The following is a 22,287-nucleotide window of genomic DNA, read 5'->3' on the forward strand; positions in this document are numbered from 1 at the left end:
AAAGAGAATCAAAACAAAAGTTCTGATGCGTGCTAATGGAGGAAAGAAGAGCGCGATGGGTGGGGAGGGTGAGAGAAAGCGAAGTAGCCCAGCAACCGCCACAAGTGAGTGGCTATGAGCAGATTTGGTGGATGAAGGAAATAATACCCCTATGAGGATGGTTTTAGTTGGAAGGATTGCGTATAGGCAACAGTACAGATGAGTGATAGTTGAGTGAAGTCACTGTAGCATCGTCCTTAGGGGGTAGTGCTGTATTGTAATGCGACCAAGCCAAGAGTCCATTAGGTAGCTGCCCTACTCATTAGAAAGCTATCAACAAGACGTAAGTTGCTTGAGTTGTAGCTCTCTACCAGAAGGAATACAAACGGTTCTGCCCTGAGGCTCCCCGGGTTGGTGCGTGTATGTGTGTGTGTTCATGCACTCGGGAGCTGCAGGGTTTGGCGCTGTCACATCGTGGGAGGATGAAGTCTATCTACAATACAAGGACCTAATCACTGTCTCGGCTTTATATGTGACTCGATGTCATTCTGCAAACCTCCCTCATGGGTTGCCGGCACCCTTACGGTCGGCTGGTGTTGGATTAGGGCAATGTACGGTGACAGTTGAGGATCGCGGGAGGATATCCTGCTTGACACTGCTCACTCTACTCCGCAGCCTTGAATAACAACTTTATTCAAAGATAAAGGGAGAATATGCGCAAAAGATGTCTCCTTCCTGTACTACATTGTGGACAAGTACTTTACTTAGGCACCTCTGGATGGTTTTGGCGTTTGAGATACCTCTGCACTAGGCAGTTACCAATACCGTTCAACAAACAGCTGAGAGGCTAATAAGATGATTCGAATTTCTATATGATACATGCATACCCCCCTGCTTAGGTTATCTGTCTACCTTATTCAACACGCGCTCGCTTGGGTCCCACCGTTGTTTCTATAGCATTAATCTTTGGGGCAAGATATTGTGCATCCGGAGACACATCAAGCCACGAGGCTTCTATTGGCGCGACTTTATTCATAACAAACTCCTGCAAAGCTCCAGCTCCTGGGGAATCCATACAAATAGCTACGGATGAGACCCTTGGCACTCCAAGACAAGAACTCAAGCGTTCAGAGCATGGTTTAGATATGCCTACCAGGCGAATTTTCCTTTCGGGACTAATCTTCCTAGATGCCGCCCCAATCATCTGTGGGAAATGGCAGTTGAATGTTGAGGCATGATCGCCCCGCGCCACAAAGACCATGGAATATTGTCGGCCGGGTTCGTCTCCCATTGATTCAGGATCTTGTCGCGAACACAACTGCAGGTTTCGAGTAATAGAGTTAAGACCGACATCGATGCTGGCTTCTATCTCGGGCATTGGGGGCACTGGAGGTTGTTCTGAATCATGGGCTGCCTTCTTGGCCCCTTTCTCCTTTTGCAATGAACGCTTCCCCTTGGATCTCTTGATTTGTGTCTGACGATACTGTCCAATGGGACTCAAGAGGCTGTGGGTGTTAGAAAGTATTCGTATTGAATTCAATGGCCTTCATGGAAAGATGTGTGTAAGACTCGGCCAAGTTGTAAGCTTGACTTACTCGCATAGCAATTCGAGGATGGTGTCTTGATCTTCTGTCAAGATTGAGGGCCTAATCTTGTGAGACATAAACAGCTTGGGACCTTGAGAGATGACCATACCATGGGACAGTAGAGAAAGGGGTATCAAGCTGGTGCACAACCTTCTTACGGGGGCCTTGGGAAGCGGGAGCGGACATGATGACACTCAGTGACGTGAAAGACACTGGAAATAACAAACCACCTCCAATAAAACCGCTAATTCCAAGCCACTGAGGGTAATTGAATGTTCATCGAAGGGCAGCGTGGCTACAAGAACGACATGAGAGGCCTGAAAAAGCCCTGCAGCTATTCGCAATAAAATGGAAGGGCGAATAATGTGGGGCAGGATTTTTGACGGGGAGTTGCTTATTAGCGCCGGGTTACATGTCATAGGCCGTAGGAACAAACTCTGAAAAGGCCAGCTGAATGGCGATCTATCATTGACAGGATTTTGGCTAAGGCATGCTTTTGACAGCTGTGAGTAGGTCTTTACTTACCTGATTTGCAAAGACTTAATGTTAGATTGCCTCAATGGAATCAATGACTTGGTTAACATTGACGATATGGCTTGCACAACTAAGGCAGACAAACGCTGGGAAAGGCCCGAGAATAGGGCATTGTTCAGTTAAGTGGGTGGATCATGAAACCACCTACAGCTTGCCTGGGTACCTAGGTAAGGTAGGCAGGTAGGTGCTAGTTATGGATTAAAGAAGCGATCACAAACCCCCCTTATTCAAATTCTTTTGAAACGGGCGAAAAACAAATTACTGCTGCATGAGGCATGCAATTGATAGGAAACCTGCAGGCGTTGAAAATGAGGCAGCCTAAGGCAGACAGCCGAACATGGTCACAAATCAAATCAAACATGGTTGGTCATCATGGATTGTTGTCGACAAACAACCGCACAGATTGTGGTTGATCTGGACCTGGAAGAGCTTTACTTCCAAGTTAAGTTACCTACCTGATTCCCACGAGTTGAAACGCCCAAATCCTCAGTTAAAGCAATAAATGATGCAGATTTAGGTAAGTTGCTTCTGCCGTCATTTATTCATGATTGAAAGTTGGATGTTTGATGCCCCACCAAAGACGTGATCGCTATCATGACAGCTCTCGCGCGTGAATGACCTCGAGTACAAAGTTTCATGTTATTTTAACTCTTCGCTTCACGTATTGTTAGGGCTTGGCTGGCAATCATTGTGCTTACGTTTCTCTGATTAAGTTAATAATTAATATTTTTTTTTCTAAATATAAATATACTTCCCCGTTGAATGCTACCGTGGCCTCGAGAATCAATCTGCAGTGTTGGTATAAATGCCAAACTACGGTACCATGGAACCAATCGAGAACGCGTCCTTGATGTAATCGCACTATCCTCACCCCTTTTACCCCGCCCTCCAACAGCAGTTGACATCACGCCCAAGCTGTCTGGAGGTGAGCTCCCCACTAAAAGGATCTCAAGTTTGTGCGGAACAACTGTCAGTGCCAAAAACAACTGCAAGGCAACAGGACACCAATCTTGATCTACCTACCTTACCCAGCATACATCTTAGCTCGACGGCACCAGAGGCCCTCCATTAGAAACCCCCGAAAGCTTCAAGGCTCCGGCACGCACCATTTCATCCCTTACCCAGCGGCCGTGAGGGTTCTCTTATCGTCCTTCCTTCTTCATACTTTACCTTTCCTAAAAAACCTCCATAACTTCCATTGCATACTTCCTCGCATTGGCAAGATCAGAAGGCTGTCTTTTCCAACATTCTTCTCACTCGACAAAGCAGTATCAAAACCTACCGTCTCGTACTAGTTTCCCTGACAAGGCAAGTAAACACAACCCACTTCTTCTCTTTTTCAAACGAATGTTCCCCGTTCCCTTCCAAACCATTCCCATCTTGCTCTGGTCTACTATCTGCACCCCCAGTGCTCCTGTTATAGCGGGGTATCCACACTAGCAAACCGCGAGCGCGCACTGCCAATCCATGCTCCCCAATATCCTGGCCTGAACTAAGGTGCCTACCTATCCTATCCTCAGATCCATCTCAAAAGTCTTATCCATCCAATCCATCCACTTGTTTCTTATCCGCATTACAATCCAAGTCCCAAGAGTAAACAGTATATTCTTCTGGGCAACCATCTTTCATCCGTTCTTGAACGTCAGGACCTCTTATTCGCACACATTTGTCTACGTTTCCCTCCCCCCCGCACCTGTGCTTCAGCTCTGATTCCCTCTTCGAAACCTCTATATCTTCGAGCTTGAGAATCTTGCTACTTTGCCCCGCTACATCTCACAGTTTCTATCAAACCCACATGTTAATTTTGTGCAGCTATCGCCGGGGCGTCTTTCGCGACGGTGTGACGTCTCTGCACCTCCACGCTTTGTCCCCGTTGGCCTCTCTCTACGATTCCGATGGATCCAGCCTCGAGATCTCCCGCCCTCCCAGATCGTGCTGCCTCCGCTGAAGCGAGCTCGACCCGGCCGAATCCCTTTGATGACGGCAACATATCATCTCGCAAGCGCCAACGAACTTCGCTCTCTGGGTCTCCCACCAATTCTCACAGCACAGTGAATCCTGGCCACGACTCTTCTCGCTCCGCCACTCTTGATACTGAACCTGACTTGCCTCGACCTGGCTCGACAGCTGTCGAATCTCACCCCGACTCCGTCGCGCCGAATACTTCAGATCCAGGGTCTCCTGTTTGCGACCCGTTAACAGAGCCGCCATCGAGCATGGCTACTCTTAACCTGAGAAACGCGCCCGAGAACGACTCAACTTCCTCACCACCTCCCCCGAATGTGGCCCAGTTAGTTGCGGCTGAGACTACGGCCAGTGGCTTCAAGGACCAAGTCAAAGAGAGCGTCGAGGATGCCGAAGTCGCTATGGTACCGCCTCCCCAGAACCTCGACACTCCACGGTCCAGCTTCTCGCATTCAGCAAGCCCTCCTATCGAGGTTATCACTGTGCAGTCGGATGATGATATGGCTTCTGATCGCCAGAGTATTGGGGTTTCAATAGTTGACGATGATTCTGTCATGGTCGATCCCATCAATGAATTTCCTTTCAGGGAACCCACAGAGACACTGGAGGGAATGGTGGTGCGGCTCAGCAATTACATTGAAACTCGTAAGACGCATTCTCCTTTTCCTGGAGGGTCTAGATGCTAACAGCATAGAATCTTCGATCGATGCAGGAGTCATCTACAAACTCCAACAATGGCTTGGACGTTATCTTGATTACATCGCTACTGCCAATCAGCAATTGGTAGTCGATTCATGTCGTCTCAACCTTGTTTTCTGGTTGACCTTCCCACGCATTATTACGGCTATGGCTGCCCACAAGTAAGCCCACTACGCACTTTCCTGTGTACCGAGACTAACGTTGCACAGGCCCCCGTTTCTAGTAGATGATTTGCTACGGCATCCCACGAAGGCTATCTTCTTAGACTACGCCAGGTTGTCGGCATGGTTCGTCAATCGGGATATTCATACGATCAAAGAGTTCATAGCGGAACAGGGAGGTCGGGGCCAGCAGACCTTCGAGCTTTTCTGCCCATGTTATCTTCAGAACCTCCACTCAATCACCAATCCGCTATTGTTAAGCGATGATCAGTACGAGCATTTCGGGGCCTTGTCCACGGCCTTTCTTAAGGCATACCAAGACAGCCCAGGTGGGAGCCTCAGTCGCCTTCTCCAGCTGATAAGGGCATTATTCCAAGTTATCCCTAGATATCCCCGGTTGACTAATGACCTTGCACCTATATGCTTAGTCGCGTCAGATATCATGGAGGATTCCTGTAACTTTGTTACTCCCGAAATTGCTTCCAAAAGCAACCAGAAACTTCTAATTGGTCACACATTGCTCGATCTGATATACGAAAGATTGGACATCATGATTGACAAAAGTCCGACGCATCTCATCGCAGACAGTGTTCTTATGACCGTTCAAGCTTTGTCAAATATGATCAACATAGCTCTCAAGGGTGATCACGCAGCTGCAACTCTCATGTTGGAAGAGCACCGCGCAGAGTTTCCAGCAGTGCCTCTCAGATACACTGCTGAAGCGATTTCTTATGAACACCGCTTTCGATTCTTGATCAAACTAATAAAGTCAAGCCAAATGCAACTTCGATTTCAAGGTATGACACAAATGTGCAAAGAGCTTATTGCCTTCTGGAAAAGGCATTACGAAAGTAAAGCAGATGATGGAAGCCATTATGTCGAACACATTGCGGAATACCTGATCCGGACCGGATTTATTGACTATCTACTGGGCGCCAACTGCCATCCTGAAATTATTGTTGAGGGTGCCAACATTATTGGCTTCATCATTGTGACGAGGAGGTACCGAAGGATGCATATCGATAGGGTTTGGGAGGGCATTGCTTCCAGGCAAGACCCCCGTACCGCTGACGCTCTGGCCCGCATGGTCATTCAAATCGCGCATCTTTTCGACGACGACGGGTTTTTGCTTCTCTGTGAGAAGTTCCAAACTCTCCCCATAGACGCATTTACGCCCGTCATCCGAATGCTCTGGGAGGGTGTCATGAAGCATATGGCAGACAAATGTTCGGTAGACCGTCCTCTCGTTGTCCAACCGTACAATTTATGTCTGCGTTTGTTGAGGGATTCGTCTGTTTGTGCATCCGGATCGCAAGTCATGTATCCTGACATCCAACAAGCAGCAATGCAGAAACTCAGAGAGCTCCTGAGGTGCGGCCCAAATACTGAAGGGCAGCAACAGCTCTATCTTGGTTGTCTTCAAGATCTTGCAAATAAGTCTGCAACAACCTTGGGAAGCCTTTGGTGTTTGTTCATCGCAATACGGTCGAGGAACTTGAGCCAAGAGATGCACTGGCTAGTAGAACACCATGACTTGACAAGACTCGTAATTGAAGAGTTGGAACATGCTATTGGTGCTGGCCAGGCGGCAGGTATTCTGGCGGTTCTCTCGTGCTCTGTCAACCAACCTCGGAAAGAGTTCATTGCCAACCTCATCCAGCTTGAGCCACTGTCAATCACCGAGGACCTTGGTGTCAAACTATGGAATATGTTGGTAGGGCCAATTTCCCTTTCACCAGACGATAGGCGGGTGGGCTGGGAAATCCTGAACAGTCTCCATCGGAGGAACAACAATGGTAATCCTTTCCTTCAAGCTTGTCTGACCTACCATCTTCCAGCCCTTTCGTCCGAATACTTCTGTGAGGGTATGCTTGACTTTCTTCGAATTGAGATCCTCCCACGCCTCAACGACAATTTAAACCTTGCTCTCGATGACACAGAGGCAGTTGCTACTAGTGGCATTGAACAATTGTGGCGCCTAATTCTCGAGGCCGAAGATGAGACTCTAGTAGATCGGGCCATACGAACTCTCGCAGTTGATATCTATATCGACAGTCGATTTTTCAACTCTATTTCAACTCAGCGAGCACAATCTGTCCATCTGAAGCTAGCTAGCCGATGCTTAGAGCAGCTGAAAAGTGCTGCCCAGGAGCTGAGAAATGCAAGCCAAGGCACGAACAGCGATGACCAAGTCACGGTTACCGCAAATACGCAACGGCAGCTACGGCAGCAAGAAAGGGTTTTCACCCGTTCGTTGAAGTTTCTCCGCTATATTCTTGAAGCGCACCAGTCGAAGCCATCCTTGTCCGCACCTGATCTACGAACACTGATCCCGCAAGCCTCCCACGAGGTCCAAGGAGATTCTGCGGGCCTGAAGTACCAGTCCTTTGACGGCGACCAGCAGACTGACATCAAGCCACTTGTCATTGGGAAAGCGAACACGGCAGCCTCGCTCCTCGCTAGTTTGCGGCAAGAGACTGGGTTCGAGAACTATCGGATATACTACCGAGGCCGACCATTCTTGCCGAGTGAGCAAGATATATGCAGATCCTTAGAAGATCTATGTGTGCATGATGGCCTTATACTGGTCAGACGTGAAGAGGGTGGCCCCGCCCTCTCTAACAGGGTCAGGCCGGGCGCTTCACCACTAGAGATTGAGATTTCCGCCCACTTTGACGAGATGTGGGAGTATTTGAGCATGGATGAAGCACTGGCACAAGAGGCAAGTACCCGCACGTTGGCGATTGGAACTTCGACTGACCCTTCCAGATTTACTACTTTCTCATCAAGCTGCCCACAGATGGTCACTTCATGAGGTTGATCGGCAGTGAAACAACGTCATCTAAAGATATCTTTCCTTCTGGCCAGCCCTTCAAATCTCTTTACGCTGTCCATGCGTTGATCGAATATGCTGAGACCCTCCTCCCTAGCCAACTGATCAGTCATCTTAATGATGTGACCACTGGCTCAGGGTCCGATCCTGTGATCCTTCCCGAGGCTCTCAAGACACCAATATCCTTCATCGTACAAGCAATCTCGGATGAGGACATTTTCAATGGCGCTTCGGTACTCCTGCGGCTAAAGTTGGCGTCTACTTTGCTCCATGCCGTTCGGCAGTTTCTTGACAGTATGTTCACACATCAAACACACATTATTCGGCCTAACAAAGTTACAGGAGTCGGCACCCTCAGAGGTTCGGTACCGCCACAGGGGCTCCCCCTTCCTGACCCGAACAGGTTGGTGAAAATGTTGTCGTATGCCATAGACTGCCCGGGCGACATCCCTTCTCCGGTCATAGCAGGAGCGCTTGTCATATGTCTTCGGTTGAGCATGCTTGATGACAAGTTTTGGGCTGAGCTCAGCACAAACCCCGACTTTAACGATATCCTGCATCGCCTTCTACTTATCGATTCCCGCCAGACTATGAGATCACTTTCTGCGAAACTAGTTGAAGAACTTTTTACTGTTATGAGTACTGCCACTCTCATTAGTGAGACTGACTGTGAAACTTCAGTTAGATCCCGTGAGTGCTCAATGGCGGAGTATTTCTGGAAGGTCACCAGCGCCATGGTCAGACAGACGACTGTATTTCCCAGCCAGTGCGAAGAACTCTTGAAATTGGTTTATTTTCTCGTTGTGAAAATCAACGCGCGGTCGCCTGAGTTGTTGAACATTGAGAAGTTTGCCTCTCAAATTAGCCAGCTTCTTCTTGAGCATACTACAACCGAGGTAAGCCCAGTCACCGTCTCGTCATAACGATATTGTGCAAGATAGCTGACCGCATGATCATTAGACCATTGGGTCATCAAGTGTAGATGATTCACTCGCGAGAGGTCTATCGTCACTGTTGCACATTTGTCTCCAGCTAGATAACTCAGTCGCCCAGTCCAAAACACTTCCTAGGTATTATACTGCATCTTTGAGGCCCCGAATATATGCTGACCTAGCCCAGTAACCTCGCAATGTCACTTGTTTGGAAGCACTTATACCCTCCTAAAGGCCAGCGAAGTGGGCAGCCTGTACCCAAAGTGATCCTTAACGAAGAGACTCGAGCGAAACTTTCAGATGTGCTATTCACTCTTGTGAAACACGACCAGAAGAAGATGGTGGTGGTTGTGGAAGCTCTCGACCAACAAGTTCCATTCTTCGAAGATGAAGAGGGTATGTACTATGTTGTAGTAAAAATGTGAATACTGACATCAGGTCCAGACGACCACTACATCTACGATCTCACTTACCATTTCGACCGACACAGAGCTCTTCGGGCCTCTTGTGGGTATGCTGGTTTGCTGAATTTGTCCAACACTTGTTATCTCAATTCCTTGATGACACAACTCTTCATGAATACTACGTTTAGGCGTTTCATCCTCGGCTGCCGCATCAATGATCCTGCAAACAGCCAGCAACTCCTGTCCTACACCCAGAAACTGTTCGGTCATATGCAGGAGAGCTACCGTCGCTTCGTTGATCCGTCAAATTTCGTCCATTCCATCAAAACATACGACGACGCATTGATTGACATTCACAATCAGATGGACGTCGACGAGTTTTACAATCTACTACTTGATCGCTGGGAGACTCAGCTTTCTGGCCACGATGAAAAGCGGGTCATAAAATCGTTCTATGGTGGTCAGCTTGTGCAACAAGTCAAGTCAAAAGAGTGCGAACATATTTCGGAGCGACTCGAGCCATTTTCTGCAATTCAGTGTGATATCAAGGGAAAAGGCACATTAGCAGAAAGCCTCCAGGCATATGTGGATGGCGAGGTCATGGAAGGAGGCACGTAAAGTCTCTTAGTAAGAAAACAGGAGATGCTGACCGAATAACCAGACAACAAGTACAAATGCTCAACGTGCGACCGCCATGTTGACGCAGTGAAAAGGTATTGGCCTCCCTCCCGGCGTGATGGCTCATAGTAGCTAATGTTTCACAGGGCATGTCTCAAGGATGTTCCCGACAATGTCATATTCCATTTGAAAAGGTTTGATTTCAACCTGCGTACCTTGCAGAGAAACAAGATCAATGATTATTTCTCCTTTCCGGATCAAATTGATATGCGACCATACACCATTGAGCATCTCAGTAACCCAAAGAGCGACATCGAGGAGGACATCTTCGAACTAGTGGGTGTCCTCGTCCACGCAGGCACCGCTGAATCCGGACACTACTACTCATACATTCGCGAGCGTCCCTCCTCAAGTAATCGGCCCTCGTGGGTGGAATTCAACGATGACTTGGTAACGCCATGGGACCCTGCGCAAATGGAATACTCCACATTTGGAGGTCCGGATCACCGTCCCATATACGATACTAACGGCATTTTGTACGACAAGAACTATAGCGCCTATATGCTGTTTTACCAGCGTTCTTCGTCTTTGCGCGCGGAACAGGAAAAGATGCTGGCCCTTGCCATTCCGGCACCCCTTCGCGTTGGCGTGCCGGACCACCTTGCAGATCATCTCTCAGACGAGAATACAAATATCCTCCGCCGCCATTGTATTTACGACCCGAGCAATGTCAAACTTGTTCAAGTTCTGTTTCGTCAGTCACGACAGCACTGCAGATCCATTGGCAGAAGCGAAAAGAATTCGAGTATCAACAGCTTCATGGCCATGCGTAATCAAGAGCATGGACTTCAGGATCTTGCCATGCGAACGCTCAATGGTAACTTAGATCAGGTTGTCACAAGGACTAAGGACACTCCAGATTTCCTCTCATACGAAGAGATTATCGAAGACGCAGTCACGTCTTGCGAACGGTGTGCTTTTTCCTTCTATGAGTACTTTAATCAGCATCCGAGCGCTCTTCGCATGCTTTTGCAGCGTAATCCAGATCAACTAGTGCGGAGCAAGATCAGGAACCTTTTCAAGGTTGCAGTCACCAAGATCTCGAAGGCTCTGCCCAATGTTTACGATCCGGAGATTCGATACAAGTTGGTTCATGATGCTGACGGAGATGAGACACTCTCTGAACCTGATGCTCCCCATCGCTCCGTTATTGATGGTGTAATGATGATATTCCAACACCTTTGGAAATTCTTCCATATCCACATTAGAGCCTGGGACGAATACTTCGGAGCTGTTCTAGACTTTGCTGAGATGGGTCATCGGGAAACCGGATATGTCTTGGCCGCGAACTTCCTAGCGAGCACTATCAGAATCATTTCTGCTGATCCGCTCCAGGAACTCAGTGGGAACTGGGCCAGAATGCTTCAAGGTGTCATTAGGCGGAATAATACTACAAAACCTACCTCGTATGTATCGATTATCAAACTGGTCAACCACTTGATGAGTCAGATGAGGCCGCAAATAGGAGCCGAATATGTCGAAGATCCGACAGAGCGTGTATCAGAACTGGTCGAGGCCTTCAGCTGGACGTCCGAAGAGGTGGATCTTATTTACAGCAGTCCAAACGGTTCCTATACCAGCCTGTTTGTTGAAAAACTCCTTACCCTCGATCAGGAACACGCAGGCTGCAACAATATCATCAGAATCTTGACAAGGCTGGACAACAGCATGGATGAAAAAGTACTCGGGACCTTGAAGCTATGTATTCGTGGTGAGACTTCGACCCAGGCCATGGATCCGTTTCTGCGGGCTTCTATCACGTACCTTGAAAGTACAGAACAGCTCAGCAACGCCAAGGACATGATTGAACACGTATATATGCAAGCGAAAAGCCTTCAAAACACCGAGGGGGTGTATTTTGTTCAACTCTTCAGAACAGCATTGGATCTCCACCAACAAGACAGGGAGTTTTGCAAGGCGGTTCGCACGTTCAGCCGTGGCCTCATCCCAAAGTGGGTACCTTTCCTCCTCGCAAGCCCTGAAGAACAAGTGCGCCGGAGCACAGATGACTTTTTAGTTTGCGAGTTGGGTAAGATTGATGTTGGTGCTACCAGTGACCGCGATGTCACCTTGGATGATCAAGTCTCAATCAAACAGATGATAAAGCAGATCGGCCTTATGTGTCTCCTGTATCTCAGGGACCACCATGTGCGCAGACGAGCTCAGATGAGTCGGGAGATTGCAGACAAGTTCTTGAAGGTAATTGAGGGATGTGCAGCTACGGCTGTGGCAACAACCGCGGATACACAAACCGAGCTAGATGTGGAATTCCTCACATTGCAGGAAGGTAGGTCATTTTCTCTACAATTTTATCCAGTATCATCAACCAAAAGGCTCACATGATTCACAGATGTTTTGAATCCCTTCCGCAGGCTAATTGTTGACGAACTGGAGGAAGATGGGTCCGGTATGTTACAGTCGCTCAGCGACTCCAACACAATCATAACAGACTTGAGGTGACGGCTGACGTTGGGCAAAGACTGGGAAGGATCCTGCGGGTCATCTGAACAACTTGATGACATTGTTGAGATGAACATTCCAGGAATGAACGAAATAAACGATCTGGAGCAGATGTCATGAGGTTGGGATTGTGCCCAAGGAATTTAGACGAATCACCGCGGTTGCTCGAAACCAGAATATTACAACAGACACGGACAAGGACGGAAAGGCGTTTGGTGGAAGCTGGATGGTTTCTTATTCTGAGCTTATTGATGGTTTGCTTTGACTAGACCCTAGCTTAAAGGATGAGTGGACGATGAATGGTTTATCAGGCTCAAATCATCAATGTACAGTCATGGTATCGAGGCAGAAGCGAGTGTTTCTGGAGCAAATTTGCATAGCAAGGAGTGATGGCGTCATGGAAAATAATATGAATAGGATGAGGGAGTTATGACTGAAACAGGCAGAGAAAGAGACAAGCTCCCAGTCTGTTCCTTAAAGCCACGACAGTATGAGACTCATCAGCTGACGGATAGCCTGCCGGGTCAACGAATACACGACTACATGATCATGATAGCCAGGTAGATGATCCGATAAGCCGCCGGGCATCTCCTAGCGAACTCGGTGACCTTGAATGAATTCACAGCCAGATTAGAATAGAGTTGTGTTTGTTACCGCCAGGTGAAGTGAGGATGGCGCCATGTGATTCTATGAATAGCGACCTGAGAATAGCCTCTGATTAACGGGAGCCCCAAGCCGCGCGACAGGCGAATGGGGGAAATCCTGACCATCGTTATCCATTTCCGCACGCGAATTGGACTGGGAGACCCTGATCCAAGCAATGAAGGTCCAGGTCGTGACGGTACCGACAGGCCAGGCTGGCGGCTGGCTGAAAAGCTATCTTTAGCTACCGGATCAAAATGGTGGCCAGCCTTAGCACGCCAATGCTACGATGCCATTCCACAGATATGCGAAAATTCGCAAGTTTAGAAACATGTCTTTGTAGATGAAACAGCGGGTCTCTGATCTGGAGATGCGTTTCTTCCTGTCCTAGATACGGTTGAAGCGTTTCAAGCGGGATGTTTTGTTTTGTTTGGTTTGGTTTGATTCACGATAACTATGGAAGAAGCCGATGTTTCAGCAACATATTATTCATACATGTGCTCCATGCCCATCTTGGGCTGCTCGATTCATTGAAAGATATCTAGGATCCGAGTGTTGTTATCTAGCTATCGAGATGTTTTGACCCGGGAGACGGGAACTGTTGGTTCACGTTCACACCCCGACTGCCGAGATCAGGAGCAGCGATCTTGGTGTCGAAGTTAGTGTAGGGAGGAAACGCAGGAACAGAACGGGGGAGTGGTGTTGATGGACAAGGATAAGAGACTGTTTTTAGAACAAGGGAGAATACATACAGTGTATCCAGGCCTATGATATTTTGTTTCCGTTAGATTATGGCGATCTGATCGTTGAGCTTCTCACTATAAACATGATCAATATTAAACTATTAGTTAATTAATACAAGTGATATCCCCTGCTCGATCAAAATCTGCGAGTTCATCGTCACACTCACATGCATACAGCCACTCACATGCCTTGCCAGGCCGCCAACTACCTTCTAAATTAAGTATAAGGCTAGAGCTGGCCAATCACGGTCCTTTCTGTCAACCCCGCCAGCAGCTCAAAATAGTAGCCGAGCTGCCACTAATGCACGTTAGCCGCCGAGATCCCTTCACTAAACCGCATTGGTCACTCACAGCGGGGCTGCATTTTGATGTAAACCACCAGAGGTAAATCACCGCTTATGATCAACTGCGACTGATTGATGCTGCAATTTCCCTTTCTTCAACACACGACAACGGCGCCTTACTCATCCTGGCACGCCTCCGTTTCATGTTCCCCCCCATGTCCACATCCACCGAGGTTATCAGGCGGGCCGCTCAGTGAGAGGCCACCAGGGGGAGGGGAAAAGTGACTGGATGGTGAAACATAAACAAGCTGCCTTTCGTTCTTTTTTTAGATAGACATGTCCGGGGAAGAATAAGCTTGGACGCGGTCATCTCTTTTAATACTCTTTTCGTCCACTTGTTGCTCTCTGCTCTTGAAACTTTTCTGACACAGGATCACGACGACGACGGGTTCACAATACCATCAAGTTTGTGAGGATATCACAGCTGCTGTGCGGCTTTTTGCTCGGTTCGGTCACCTTGTTATATCTTCTTATCTTTTTTCGTTTCTCTCTTCTCAGTGTACCTCGTTGCTTGTTAGTTTTCTTCGTTCTTCGCCAGATCAGACCAGGCCAGGTCAAGTCGTCCTATTTACTGAAGCACAACTTCACAACTTCGAAATGTCGCTCAAGGATAGGATCTCGTCACCCCTCGAGGCTGGTACCTCAATCCTCGATGCCCATCACCTGCCACCGCATCTGGCACCGGCTCTCGAGCATGTATCTTCGCGTCTGGCCCGCAAGTCGCAACATATCACTCTTGTTGTAGCCCGTCGGGATTATCAACTCCCTTCTGTTGTGCCTCCCAAGGGTCTGCTGACTCCGACGACTCCTTCGCCACTATCTCCTGGTCTTCGGTTGAACCTCTCTCAGGGTCCTGTCTCCAGGCTCAAATCGCTGGTGAGAACTGGTTCTTCAACATCCCTGCGGTCGATGAATTCTCCGCGGAGTGCTTTGTCTTCACCCGGTCAGGTCCCCCCGCTTGAAGCGTCCAGCCCTCGGTTCAGATGGCCTCTTTCACCTTCCACGCCAATGTCTCCTCCTCCCATGACACCTTGCACCGCATCATCGACGACCACAGATACCATGAGCTCTATGATGAGCGCATCGTCAGGCTTCGGTATGCGACTTATCCACACCAACGAGCTCCACCCTAGGTCCGAAAAGATCCTCAACTCAATTTTGACCAAGACGGAGAAGAAGTTCGCGATAGGGTAAGACACCTCAGTTTTCCATAGAACCTAACTAACTCACCAAAGCACTGAGTGGCTATCACCTGCTGTCAGAGCTTCCTCATGCGGGCTCACGAACCAGCTCATCCATAGCTCCATCATCCAGAACGAGGTCCTTTTCTGCTCCGAAGGCCTCACAGTTCTATCACTTGATAGATTGTACAGTCTCAAGAGTGCCCTGTCCAGCTATTCCAAAACGAAATCCCACCTCCGTCTCGAAGACGCCGTTGACGAACTCCGACGTATCATACTGGCAACCAATGGTGCAAAGGTTTCGAAAACCGCCATCCTCCGATCGTATGACTGGCTGAGTGTGTCTAATTGGGCACTTGTGGACCTTGATCGCATGTATAGGCGAGCATATGGAGGACCAGAGCAGTATGGTGGTATCTCAGGTCTTACTAGCTTTGCGGAGCCAGCCATCCAACCTATCAGCGACTCACAAGAACGATACAAGGAAGAAGAGGCTGAGGAGGCGACAATAGGCATTGCTGTCTCCAAAGGGAAGACGCCCTCGCCGAAGCCTCTGCTTAAACTCCAGACAAATTTCACTCCGGGGCCCATTCTGAAACCGAAGCCCAAGAAAATTGAAGTCCCAGCTCCAGTTTCGGTTCCAGCTCAAGCTGAAGCACCAACTCAGACCGAAGTAGAAGAGGAGGAAGACGGCGATCGCACGGCACGACCGACAGATCAATTGTATTTCACAATGCAGCAATGGGAGCCACCTTCGACGATAGATCAAATCTTAACCGCCGGTCCCATCAATCGAAGCGCTTTCAGTCCCCTCACACCAACACCCATCATGAGTCCAGCATCACCAAGATTTGGGCCGTTAACCCCGCATGACTATGACGATATTTCGCCCACCACGCGAGGAGAATGGGGCTTCATGATGGCAGACAATGCCTTCCAGAGTGGTCGCAAGGCCGGAGTTGAGATCTTTTGATATTGTAGGCTTATTTGCTTTGTTTTGTCGGTTGCATGGCGAGCGTTTGGCTTCAAGACACCCCTTTTGTTCGATTGCACGTATGCTTGGCATATTAGATCTTAGCGTTATAGAGGACGGCGTATGTTTGTGGAGTAAATATGCTGGACAAAAGTTGGGGGAGGATAGATAGTACCATTCTTGAATATATTGAATAAACTTGGGTATCATTATCATCACTACCATCCGTACTTGCTCCCTGCCTCCTTTCGGTTATTCTTCCCCTTGGCAAAACTATCCTCAAGAGCTTCACGCTGGCTCTGCGCATTCTGTACCAACTGGCGCAAGCTGTGCTTTCCACCTCCTTGGATCGCGCGCACAGGGTTGTGAGTCTGTTCCTCTCCTGCGGCCCTAATCTCTTCGTTGTGTCTATATTCCTTATCCATGTTAAAATTGATAACTTTCTTAGCTGCTTGGTTGCCCAGGCCATTGCGGCCAAAGAGCTCTCTTCGTTGAGCGGCGGTAAGGTTTAGGTCCTCGACTACTGTATCAAGGGACTCAGAGCCTGGTAATGTTGTTGCGGGTGGACCTGCTTGCGCATGGCTGGCATAGTCGCCATATGCGCCCTCATCATAGGCCAATGAGCTTTCTGCTGTCGCAAACATTGGTTCGTAAGTGCCTGAAGAACTATTTTCTGCAGGTTCAGAAGTCTCTTCTGTGTGCATAGAGAACAGCGACACCTTCTTGGGAACGGCTGGCGTGGCCTCTGGTGTTGCCTCAGCCGGTTTCAACTGAGCCTGTTCATGTGTGGGAGTCGGCGCTGGTTTTGCCAGCCCTGAGTTCAGTTTCTTCTTCTTCTGGGGGTTCCTTGCCACAGACAGAGGCTTGAACATCAATGGCTTGCCCACCAACTTAACCTCGTCTGCTGGTTTTTGTCCTTCAGGTATATGTGGTTGCGCGGCAGCCTTCGGCGTCGGTAGGCTCATGCCGTCTGCATTGTCCTTTGAATTGTCCAGGTCGCCTCCTGTTCCTCTACTAAATCCTGGAGCTGCGCTAGTCTTGAACTGAAAGGTTGGTCTCGCTGTCGAACTGCTCGATGCCACGGGCTTGGGCTTGTTCGCGTTCTTGGGCGCTGGTAGAAACGAGTTGAAACCGGAGAATCTACCACCACCGGCAGTTTTGGTCCGTTTTGCTGGAGGTTCTTCGGCTTGCGGTTTATCGTTGACGAGCTGAGGGAGGCTGACAACGATTTTGCCAGGGTTGGACCTATCGACAACCTTTTGGAAAGGCTTCTTGGAAGATGCAGTTGATTTAGGGGCGGGTTTGACGGGAGCTTGAGCTTCGGCTTCGGAGCCTGAGCCCTCTGAGTCGGAATAGTCGACAAGGCCCATGGTGGTCGATTATTCGATTAGTTAGTTGATGTAATAGTGAAAGTACGAAAGAATCGCGAAGCTGAGCATCGCGACATGAGGTTGAAAGGTTCCACTTCTAACACGACTGTGCCGCAATGCAGCCACATCTTAACGAGGCTGTGCTCCACACTCAAGGGTAAGGTGAGTTCAGTTGAATGATAAGGTGCCTAGATTACCCCACGGCTCAACCCGTGCTTGTCTCATTGACTAGGTAGCAGTTACAGCGATGATACAGTCCCTGCTTTAGATTCTCGATTTCTTGACAATTCACGGCTTGGGGCAGGGTTAAACATGTTGAAGCAGTTACTCGGCTCTAGGGAAATTCTTGACCTCACAGGGTGAAGCGATCACACATAATTAGTCGCGACTATGTCCGTCATACAACTTGAAGAGTGCGATCATGTCTTCGGTAATGGCTTTGCACAGATTCATAGGCTGACGTCCCGTCCAGACTCGTCTCCTACCAGCTTCGCACAAGCTACCTCGACGAAATTGCAGACGGTGTTGGAGAGCGACTCCTAAACGTCAACGATGGCTTCATAAATTCGGCTCCTTTTAAAGCCGCTGGCTGGCGACCGAATTCGTCCCACCACAAGCGGACACACTCACCTCCGATCCCTACTGCGATTGCCTCCGAGTACTTCCAAGCACCAAAGCAGGCTGGCCTCACACTCGAAGATGGGGAAGAAGATGGCGGTATGCTCACTGCGGGCGGTTCGGATACTATGGGTCCAGGAATGGCTACCAGGCGGCGCAGGCGTCGCGAGCAGATGGAAGAAGAGGACAGTAGTGACTTGAGCGATGAGAGCGACGACGATACGGATCAACGGGCTGCGCAACAGATCAAGTTTGCAAAAATGCCGGTCAGACACAGAGCGGGCTCGTCACCACTACAGAACACGAATTTGAGGCAAGTCGGGGCTGTCTCGCCAAGGGCGCCTCGCCGAGGCTCACAGTCAGCTTTGGTAACAGTGCAGGAGAGGCCCCGGAGAGACACAGTCACCAGCAGTGAGATATCATCCGAAAACGAGACCGATATTCCGACAGTCCAGAGGCATCGAGAAGCTGCTCGCGCTGCGGCAAGGGCTGCGAAGCTACAGGCTAGAATTCTGGAGGAGCCCTCGCCCGGTATTCAACGAGCGGACACATCTCTCTTGCCAGAGGAGGAGGAAGATTCCGATGAGGCTTCCGACTTGTCTGATAACTACGCCGAGAGTATAGACTCGGCATCGATTCTTGATGGCGTTGAAAACGCTATCAATGCTTCTCCCACCCGCCAGGTTGTGGGAACACCGCCCAAGAACTTTGTACGCCAGTCTACCATTCGCAAATCCAAACCGCCGACGCACCCCATTGTCCTCGGAGCGTTACCACCTCCCAGGCCGATGAGCATGATCAGACCTTTGAGCGTCGCCCAACCCAAGAGTTTGCTATCGGCCGCCCTAAAAGCCAAGGATAAGAAATCGTCTATTCCCTTCCAGAAGTTCGCCCATTTCAGTGGGCAGGGTACGCAAGGTTCTATTGCTGTGCGTATATATGCACCTTTCTCAAAAACACCCAGCAAGCCATTCCAGGTGCTTATCCGCCCACGTGTTCACGACGGACAAGGTGCCGAGCGGGTGGTGACGGTTGCAGACCTCATCGGCTTGAGTTTATACCGATACAATGAGGAGAAACTCGAACCTCCGTTGCCCAAGGGCAAGCTCAATATTAACTGGTGGACTCTACGTATGGTGGAAGAAGGTGGCGAAGTTGACGACGATTTCCCCCCCTTTGAAAGAACGAAACCGTTGACATCTTTTACTACGGTTAACAATGCTGCTGCGCGCGGTGGAGGCCGCATGCGATCTAATTCAACTGCTTACGACGACTTTGCGTTGGCAGAAGCTTCAGAGGAGGAGTACCTTGAGAATAAGTCACTCACACCACAAGAAGACGAAGAGGAAGAGCCAGCAACATCACAGGATAGCGGCGGGGGGGTTCCTCTCACTCCTACGGAGCCAGATGCGGACGCGACTCCTCGAGGCACTCCAGGGCCGGCTGTCAACCCGTTCCTAGCGGAGCGTCCGCGGCAAAATCCTATCGTCACAACGACATATCGGTCGAACGCTCCTCCAGCAGACATACCCCAGGCGCCTGCTGCAGCTCCCAATACATCCCGAGGGCAGCAAAAGCTGCTTCGGATTCATATCATGTCATCAGATGTCGCACCAGGCCAAATGGTGACACTAGATGTGATGACTGATACTTACTTGGCTGAGGTGCTGGACATGGTATGCCGAAAGAGACAGTTAGACAAGGCCAACCATGTTCTTAAGCTTCCTGGATCAGGAGCGGTAGTCATGCTGGACCGGCCAGTTTCGTCCATTGGGAATGTCTCAGACTTGGAATTGTACAGGCGACGATTTGCAACAGATGGTCCGTTGACGATTACCGGCTCGCCGGGCAGCTCGTCCCCGAAGATGCTGCCACTGGCCGACCAGGCCATGCAGAAACGCAGCAAGAAGTCGCAAACACCGATGGTCGGAAGTCACCCATTGGCGCGAGAATCGCTGAAGCAAGATGAGCTCAGCAACGCCAGCTACAAGAAGTACACTGTCTGGCGCAAGCAGCCCATGCGCATCGTCGGTATGAGCGAACGCATTCTAGTAATCGACGGCGAGTACATTCATATCATGCCAGCGTCTGGCGGTAAGGCGTTGCATGACGGTTCAGGCAAGACAACAACGGTGCACTTTAGTAACGTGGTTGGGTGCAAAGTCCTCCGGAAACATCCCACGAATGTCAAGGTGAGAGTTTGCTGTTCCTTTGATATTGGTTTACCATTCTAACAATGCCGCAAATAGCTTGTTGTGTATAAAGCAACCGAGAGCAAACGATATGACTTTGAGGCCCGTAGTGCATTGGAAGCGGCTGAGATAGTGGAGGAGCTTAAGAAGGGCATGCCTAAATGAGTGGGATCGCAAATCTGAATGCTTTTAGGGGTTAGCAAACCGTTGACACACTCTCCAGATTTCAGACTAAGCACTGAAGACACGAAGACCATGGCGCAAGCAATCCACCGGAATTCCTCGTTGTTTCCACACCACTTGTATGTCGCTCTGTATATCAGCAAATGGACTTGAGCTTGCCTCTTTCGCTTGTCGGCAGAACCTCAATCCCAATGGCAAACGAAACGACCCATTTCGTTTAACCCATGCCATACTTGGACGGACACTGAGCCATACTTTGATCAGTCCACGCGTGCGTTCATTGCATTGAATCTCGATGAGGAGCGGTGTCGGCTACGGCGTCAGAAGCGAGGCTGAAAAAGCTGCTTGAATTATTGACAGACCATGCTCGGCATAGTCTTGGCTAACATTGGCCAAGACTGTCGAGCAAGGCAGTAGAATGTCGAAATGGCGATCCAAGGTGCCAAGCCGGGGTTATGGCAACAGGATACATATCATGGAGCACTGAAGATGAGGAGAGATGGAGTTGATGTGGAGACTTCGAGGGGCGTGTGTGGCGTTGAGCCAAGCCGGCCGCGACAGGGGAAGCTCTCGGATTGGATCAGGCCAGTAAAGAAGAGTGTTGGAGGTATCCGTATGTGCAAACTCCGTACATGTTGCGTGGTACCAAACAGTCTCCGAGCCTCATGACTGTGCATGTTGCTTGAATCAGAACCGATGCTGCCCTAATCGGCACGCAGAACAGATCATTTCTGCAATGATACACCATACACTGATTCAAACCCTTGCATCAATGCTGATTGCTTGGTCTTTGTGCGATATGACACCAAAATCAGGCGCTGTAGGCTAAACAACTGATGGCTCTTCTGCCTTGGTGTCGCGTGCGAGTGTATGTTATGTAACTATCGCTGCTCAATTCTGTGATATTGTCAGCAACTAAGAAGAGATCAAGAAAGCCAAGGGCTCCCTTGTCTGATTCTCCCCAGGTCGGGTGTTTCCACTGTCGTATCGGGGACTGACAATCAGTCGATCCTCTGCACTCCTTCAGACTCCTTTGGGCTTCTCGAACAAACATTAGTGGTTAGCAGACCTCTTAAAGTCTCAAGTCCTCCTGACTTCCGCGGTTCAGCTATTGAAGAGGCTGGGACAACTACTGAAGCAAAGAAATCAGGAACGCAAGGTTTCTCTCCAGGAAATGGTTCGAGGTTTGATTGGATGTCTTGGACATTGTTTCAGAGAAGTAAGCTTCCTTTAACGCCATCCAGAGTTGCAGGGTGTCGCGTTTGTGTTTGTGTGTGTGTGTGTGTGTGTTGCATCGATACCAGCATAGTACAGTATGCACTCGTATACAGTGCAGTCTTTTAGGTAATTCCATAATTTCGATTGTGTTTGAACCCAATATCTACAGGGCCAAAGTCCTTCTGACGAAGGATCATTATCACGGGAACAGTTATAAGGTCCCAAAGTTCCAAGCTGGCTCACCAATGAGAAGGCCTTGTTAGTGGCCCATGGCCCCATGCAGACTGCCGTAGGGCTCGTGTTGGCCCTGATTCAACTGTAACGAAAAGAGTAGCCAGCAAACAAAGTGTGGAGCTTCCATCCCAAAAGGCCCACCGTGACGCAAATAATCACCTAAAATTGCGCGATAGAGGTCCATTAGCATTGGCATTGGGGAAGGCGAAGACAATGGAGGATTAAGTGCAGGATCATGAGAAAAGGGAGAAGGCGATGCCGGCGCTTTCATCTTTTTAGACACCAAGCAAACACCCTTTGAAGTAAGTCTGTATGCTAAACTAGTATTCTCAGTTCCTCCCTGCTTCCTTGGTTTCGT

At 49.3% G+C, this 22,287-nt stretch overlaps 5 protein-coding genes across 8 annotated transcripts; 3 read left to right on the plus strand and 2 right to left on the minus strand.

Moving 5' to 3' along the window:
* Window positions 1-747: 747 nt before the first annotated feature.
* On the minus strand, window positions 748-2,013 carry FOIG_05224 (uncharacterized protein). The gene is made up of 3 exons (XM_031203738.1): window positions 1,675-2,013; window positions 1,575-1,625; window positions 748-1,484 (listed from the first exon to the last, which is right to left on the minus strand). The coding sequence occupies exons 1-3, from the start codon at window positions 1,749-1,751 to the stop codon at window positions 893-895; spliced, it is 720 nt and encodes a 239-aa protein (XP_031067317.1). The 5' UTR covers window positions 1,752-2,013; the 3' UTR covers window positions 748-892.
* A 1,588-nt stretch (window positions 2,014-3,601) lies between these two features.
* FOIG_05225 (uncharacterized protein) lies at window positions 3,602-12,909 on the plus strand. Of its 2 annotated transcripts, XM_031203739.1 has the most exons (12): window positions 3,602-4,709; window positions 4,759-4,924; window positions 4,973-7,646; window positions 7,694-8,051; window positions 8,100-8,653; window positions 8,718-8,827; window positions 8,877-9,085; window positions 9,134-9,703; window positions 9,755-9,806; window positions 9,858-12,058; window positions 12,122-12,178; window positions 12,251-12,909. In XM_031203739.1, the coding sequence occupies exons 1-12, from the start codon at window positions 3,995-3,997 to the stop codon at window positions 12,349-12,351; spliced, it is 7,767 nt and encodes a 2,588-aa protein (XP_031067318.1). In that variant the 5' UTR covers window positions 3,602-3,994; the 3' UTR covers window positions 12,352-12,909. The 2 variants fall into 2 exon arrangements, with proteins under 2 accessions (XP_031067318.1, XP_031067319.1); XM_031203740.1 differs by having other exon boundaries at window positions 12,122-12,909.
* Window positions 12,910-14,154: 1,245 nt separating this feature from the next.
* FOIG_05226 (uncharacterized protein) lies at window positions 14,155-16,344 on the plus strand. Its single transcript, XM_031203741.1, has 2 exons — window positions 14,155-15,150; window positions 15,196-16,344. The coding sequence occupies exons 1-2, from the start codon at window positions 14,558-14,560 to the stop codon at window positions 16,112-16,114; spliced, it is 1,512 nt and encodes a 503-aa protein (XP_031067320.1). The 5' UTR covers window positions 14,155-14,557; the 3' UTR covers window positions 16,115-16,344.
* Window positions 15,822-22,201, minus strand: FOIG_05227 (uncharacterized protein). Its single transcript, XM_031203742.1, has 2 exons — window positions 20,637-22,201; window positions 15,822-20,480 (listed from the first exon to the last, which is right to left on the minus strand). The coding sequence occupies exon 2, from the start codon at window positions 17,482-17,484 to the stop codon at window positions 16,333-16,335; it is 1,152 nt and encodes a 383-aa protein (XP_031067321.1). The 5' UTR covers window positions 17,485-20,480; window positions 20,637-22,201; the 3' UTR covers window positions 15,822-16,332.
* On the plus strand, window positions 17,688-21,625 carry FOIG_05228 (uncharacterized protein). Of its 3 annotated transcripts, XM_031203744.1 has the most exons (4): window positions 17,695-17,897; window positions 17,957-20,294; window positions 20,352-20,459; window positions 20,518-21,625. In XM_031203744.1, the coding sequence occupies exons 1-3, from the start codon at window positions 17,875-17,877 to the stop codon at window positions 20,457-20,459; spliced, it is 2,469 nt and encodes an 822-aa protein (XP_031067323.1). In that variant the 5' UTR covers window positions 17,695-17,874; the 3' UTR covers window positions 20,518-21,625. The 3 variants fall into 3 exon arrangements, with proteins under 3 accessions (XP_031067322.1, XP_031067323.1, XP_031067324.1); XM_031203743.1 differs by having other exon boundaries at window positions 17,688-17,897; window positions 20,352-21,625; XM_031203745.1 differs by having other exon boundaries at window positions 17,695-20,294; window positions 20,352-21,625.
* Window positions 22,202-22,287: the final 86 nt, after the last annotated feature.

The sequence above is a fragment of the Fusarium odoratissimum genome (assembly GCF_000260195.1).
Source record: "Fusarium odoratissimum NRRL 54006 unplaced genomic scaffold supercont1.6, whole genome shotgun sequence".
Taxonomy (NCBI): domain Eukaryota; kingdom Fungi; phylum Ascomycota; class Sordariomycetes; order Hypocreales; family Nectriaceae; genus Fusarium; species Fusarium odoratissimum.

Bases quoted from the DNA above. Each gene is read 5' to 3' on its own strand.
- FOIG_05225 (XM_031203739.1), top strand. From the start codon at position 3,995: ATGGATCCAGCCTCGAGATCTCCCGCCCTCCCAGATCGTGCTGCCTCC. The intron at 4,710-4,758 runs GTAAGACGCATT...CTAACAGCATAG, and splicing joins CAGCAATTACATTGAAACTC to AATCTTCGATCGATGCAGGA. The intron at 7,647-7,693 runs GCAAGTACCCGC...TGACCCTTCCAG, and splicing joins ATGAAGCACTGGCACAAGAG to ATTTACTACTTTCTCATCAA.
- FOIG_05224 (XM_031203738.1), bottom strand. From the start codon at position 1,751: ATGTCCGCTCCCGCTTCCCAAGGCCCCCGTAAGAAGGTTGTGCACCAG. The intron at 1,626-1,674 runs GTATGGTCATCT...TCACAAGATTAG, and splicing joins CCTTTCTCTACTGTCCCATG to GCCCTCAATCTTGACAGAAG. The intron at 1,485-1,574 runs GTAAGTCAAGCT...TAACACCCACAG, and splicing joins ATCCTCGAATTGCTATGCGA to CCTCTTGAGTCCCATTGGAC.
- FOIG_05226 (XM_031203741.1), top strand. From the start codon at position 14,558: ATGTCGCTCAAGGATAGGATCTCGTCACCCCTCGAGGCTGGTACCTCA. The intron at 15,151-15,195 runs GTAAGACACCTC...AACTCACCAAAG, and splicing joins GAGAAGAAGTTCGCGATAGG to CACTGAGTGGCTATCACCTG.
- FOIG_05227 (XM_031203742.1), bottom strand. From the start codon at position 17,484: ATGGGCCTTGTCGACTATTCCGACTCAGAGGGCTCAGGCTCCGAAGCC.
- FOIG_05228 (XM_031203743.1), top strand. From the start codon at position 17,875: ATGTCCGTCATACAACTTGAAGA. The intron at 17,898-17,956 runs GTGCGATCATGT...CGTCCCGTCCAG, and splicing joins TCCGTCATACAACTTGAAGA to ACTCGTCTCCTACCAGCTTC. The intron at 20,295-20,351 runs GTGAGAGTTTGC...TGCCGCAAATAG, and splicing joins AACATCCCACGAATGTCAAG to CTTGTTGTGTATAAAGCAAC.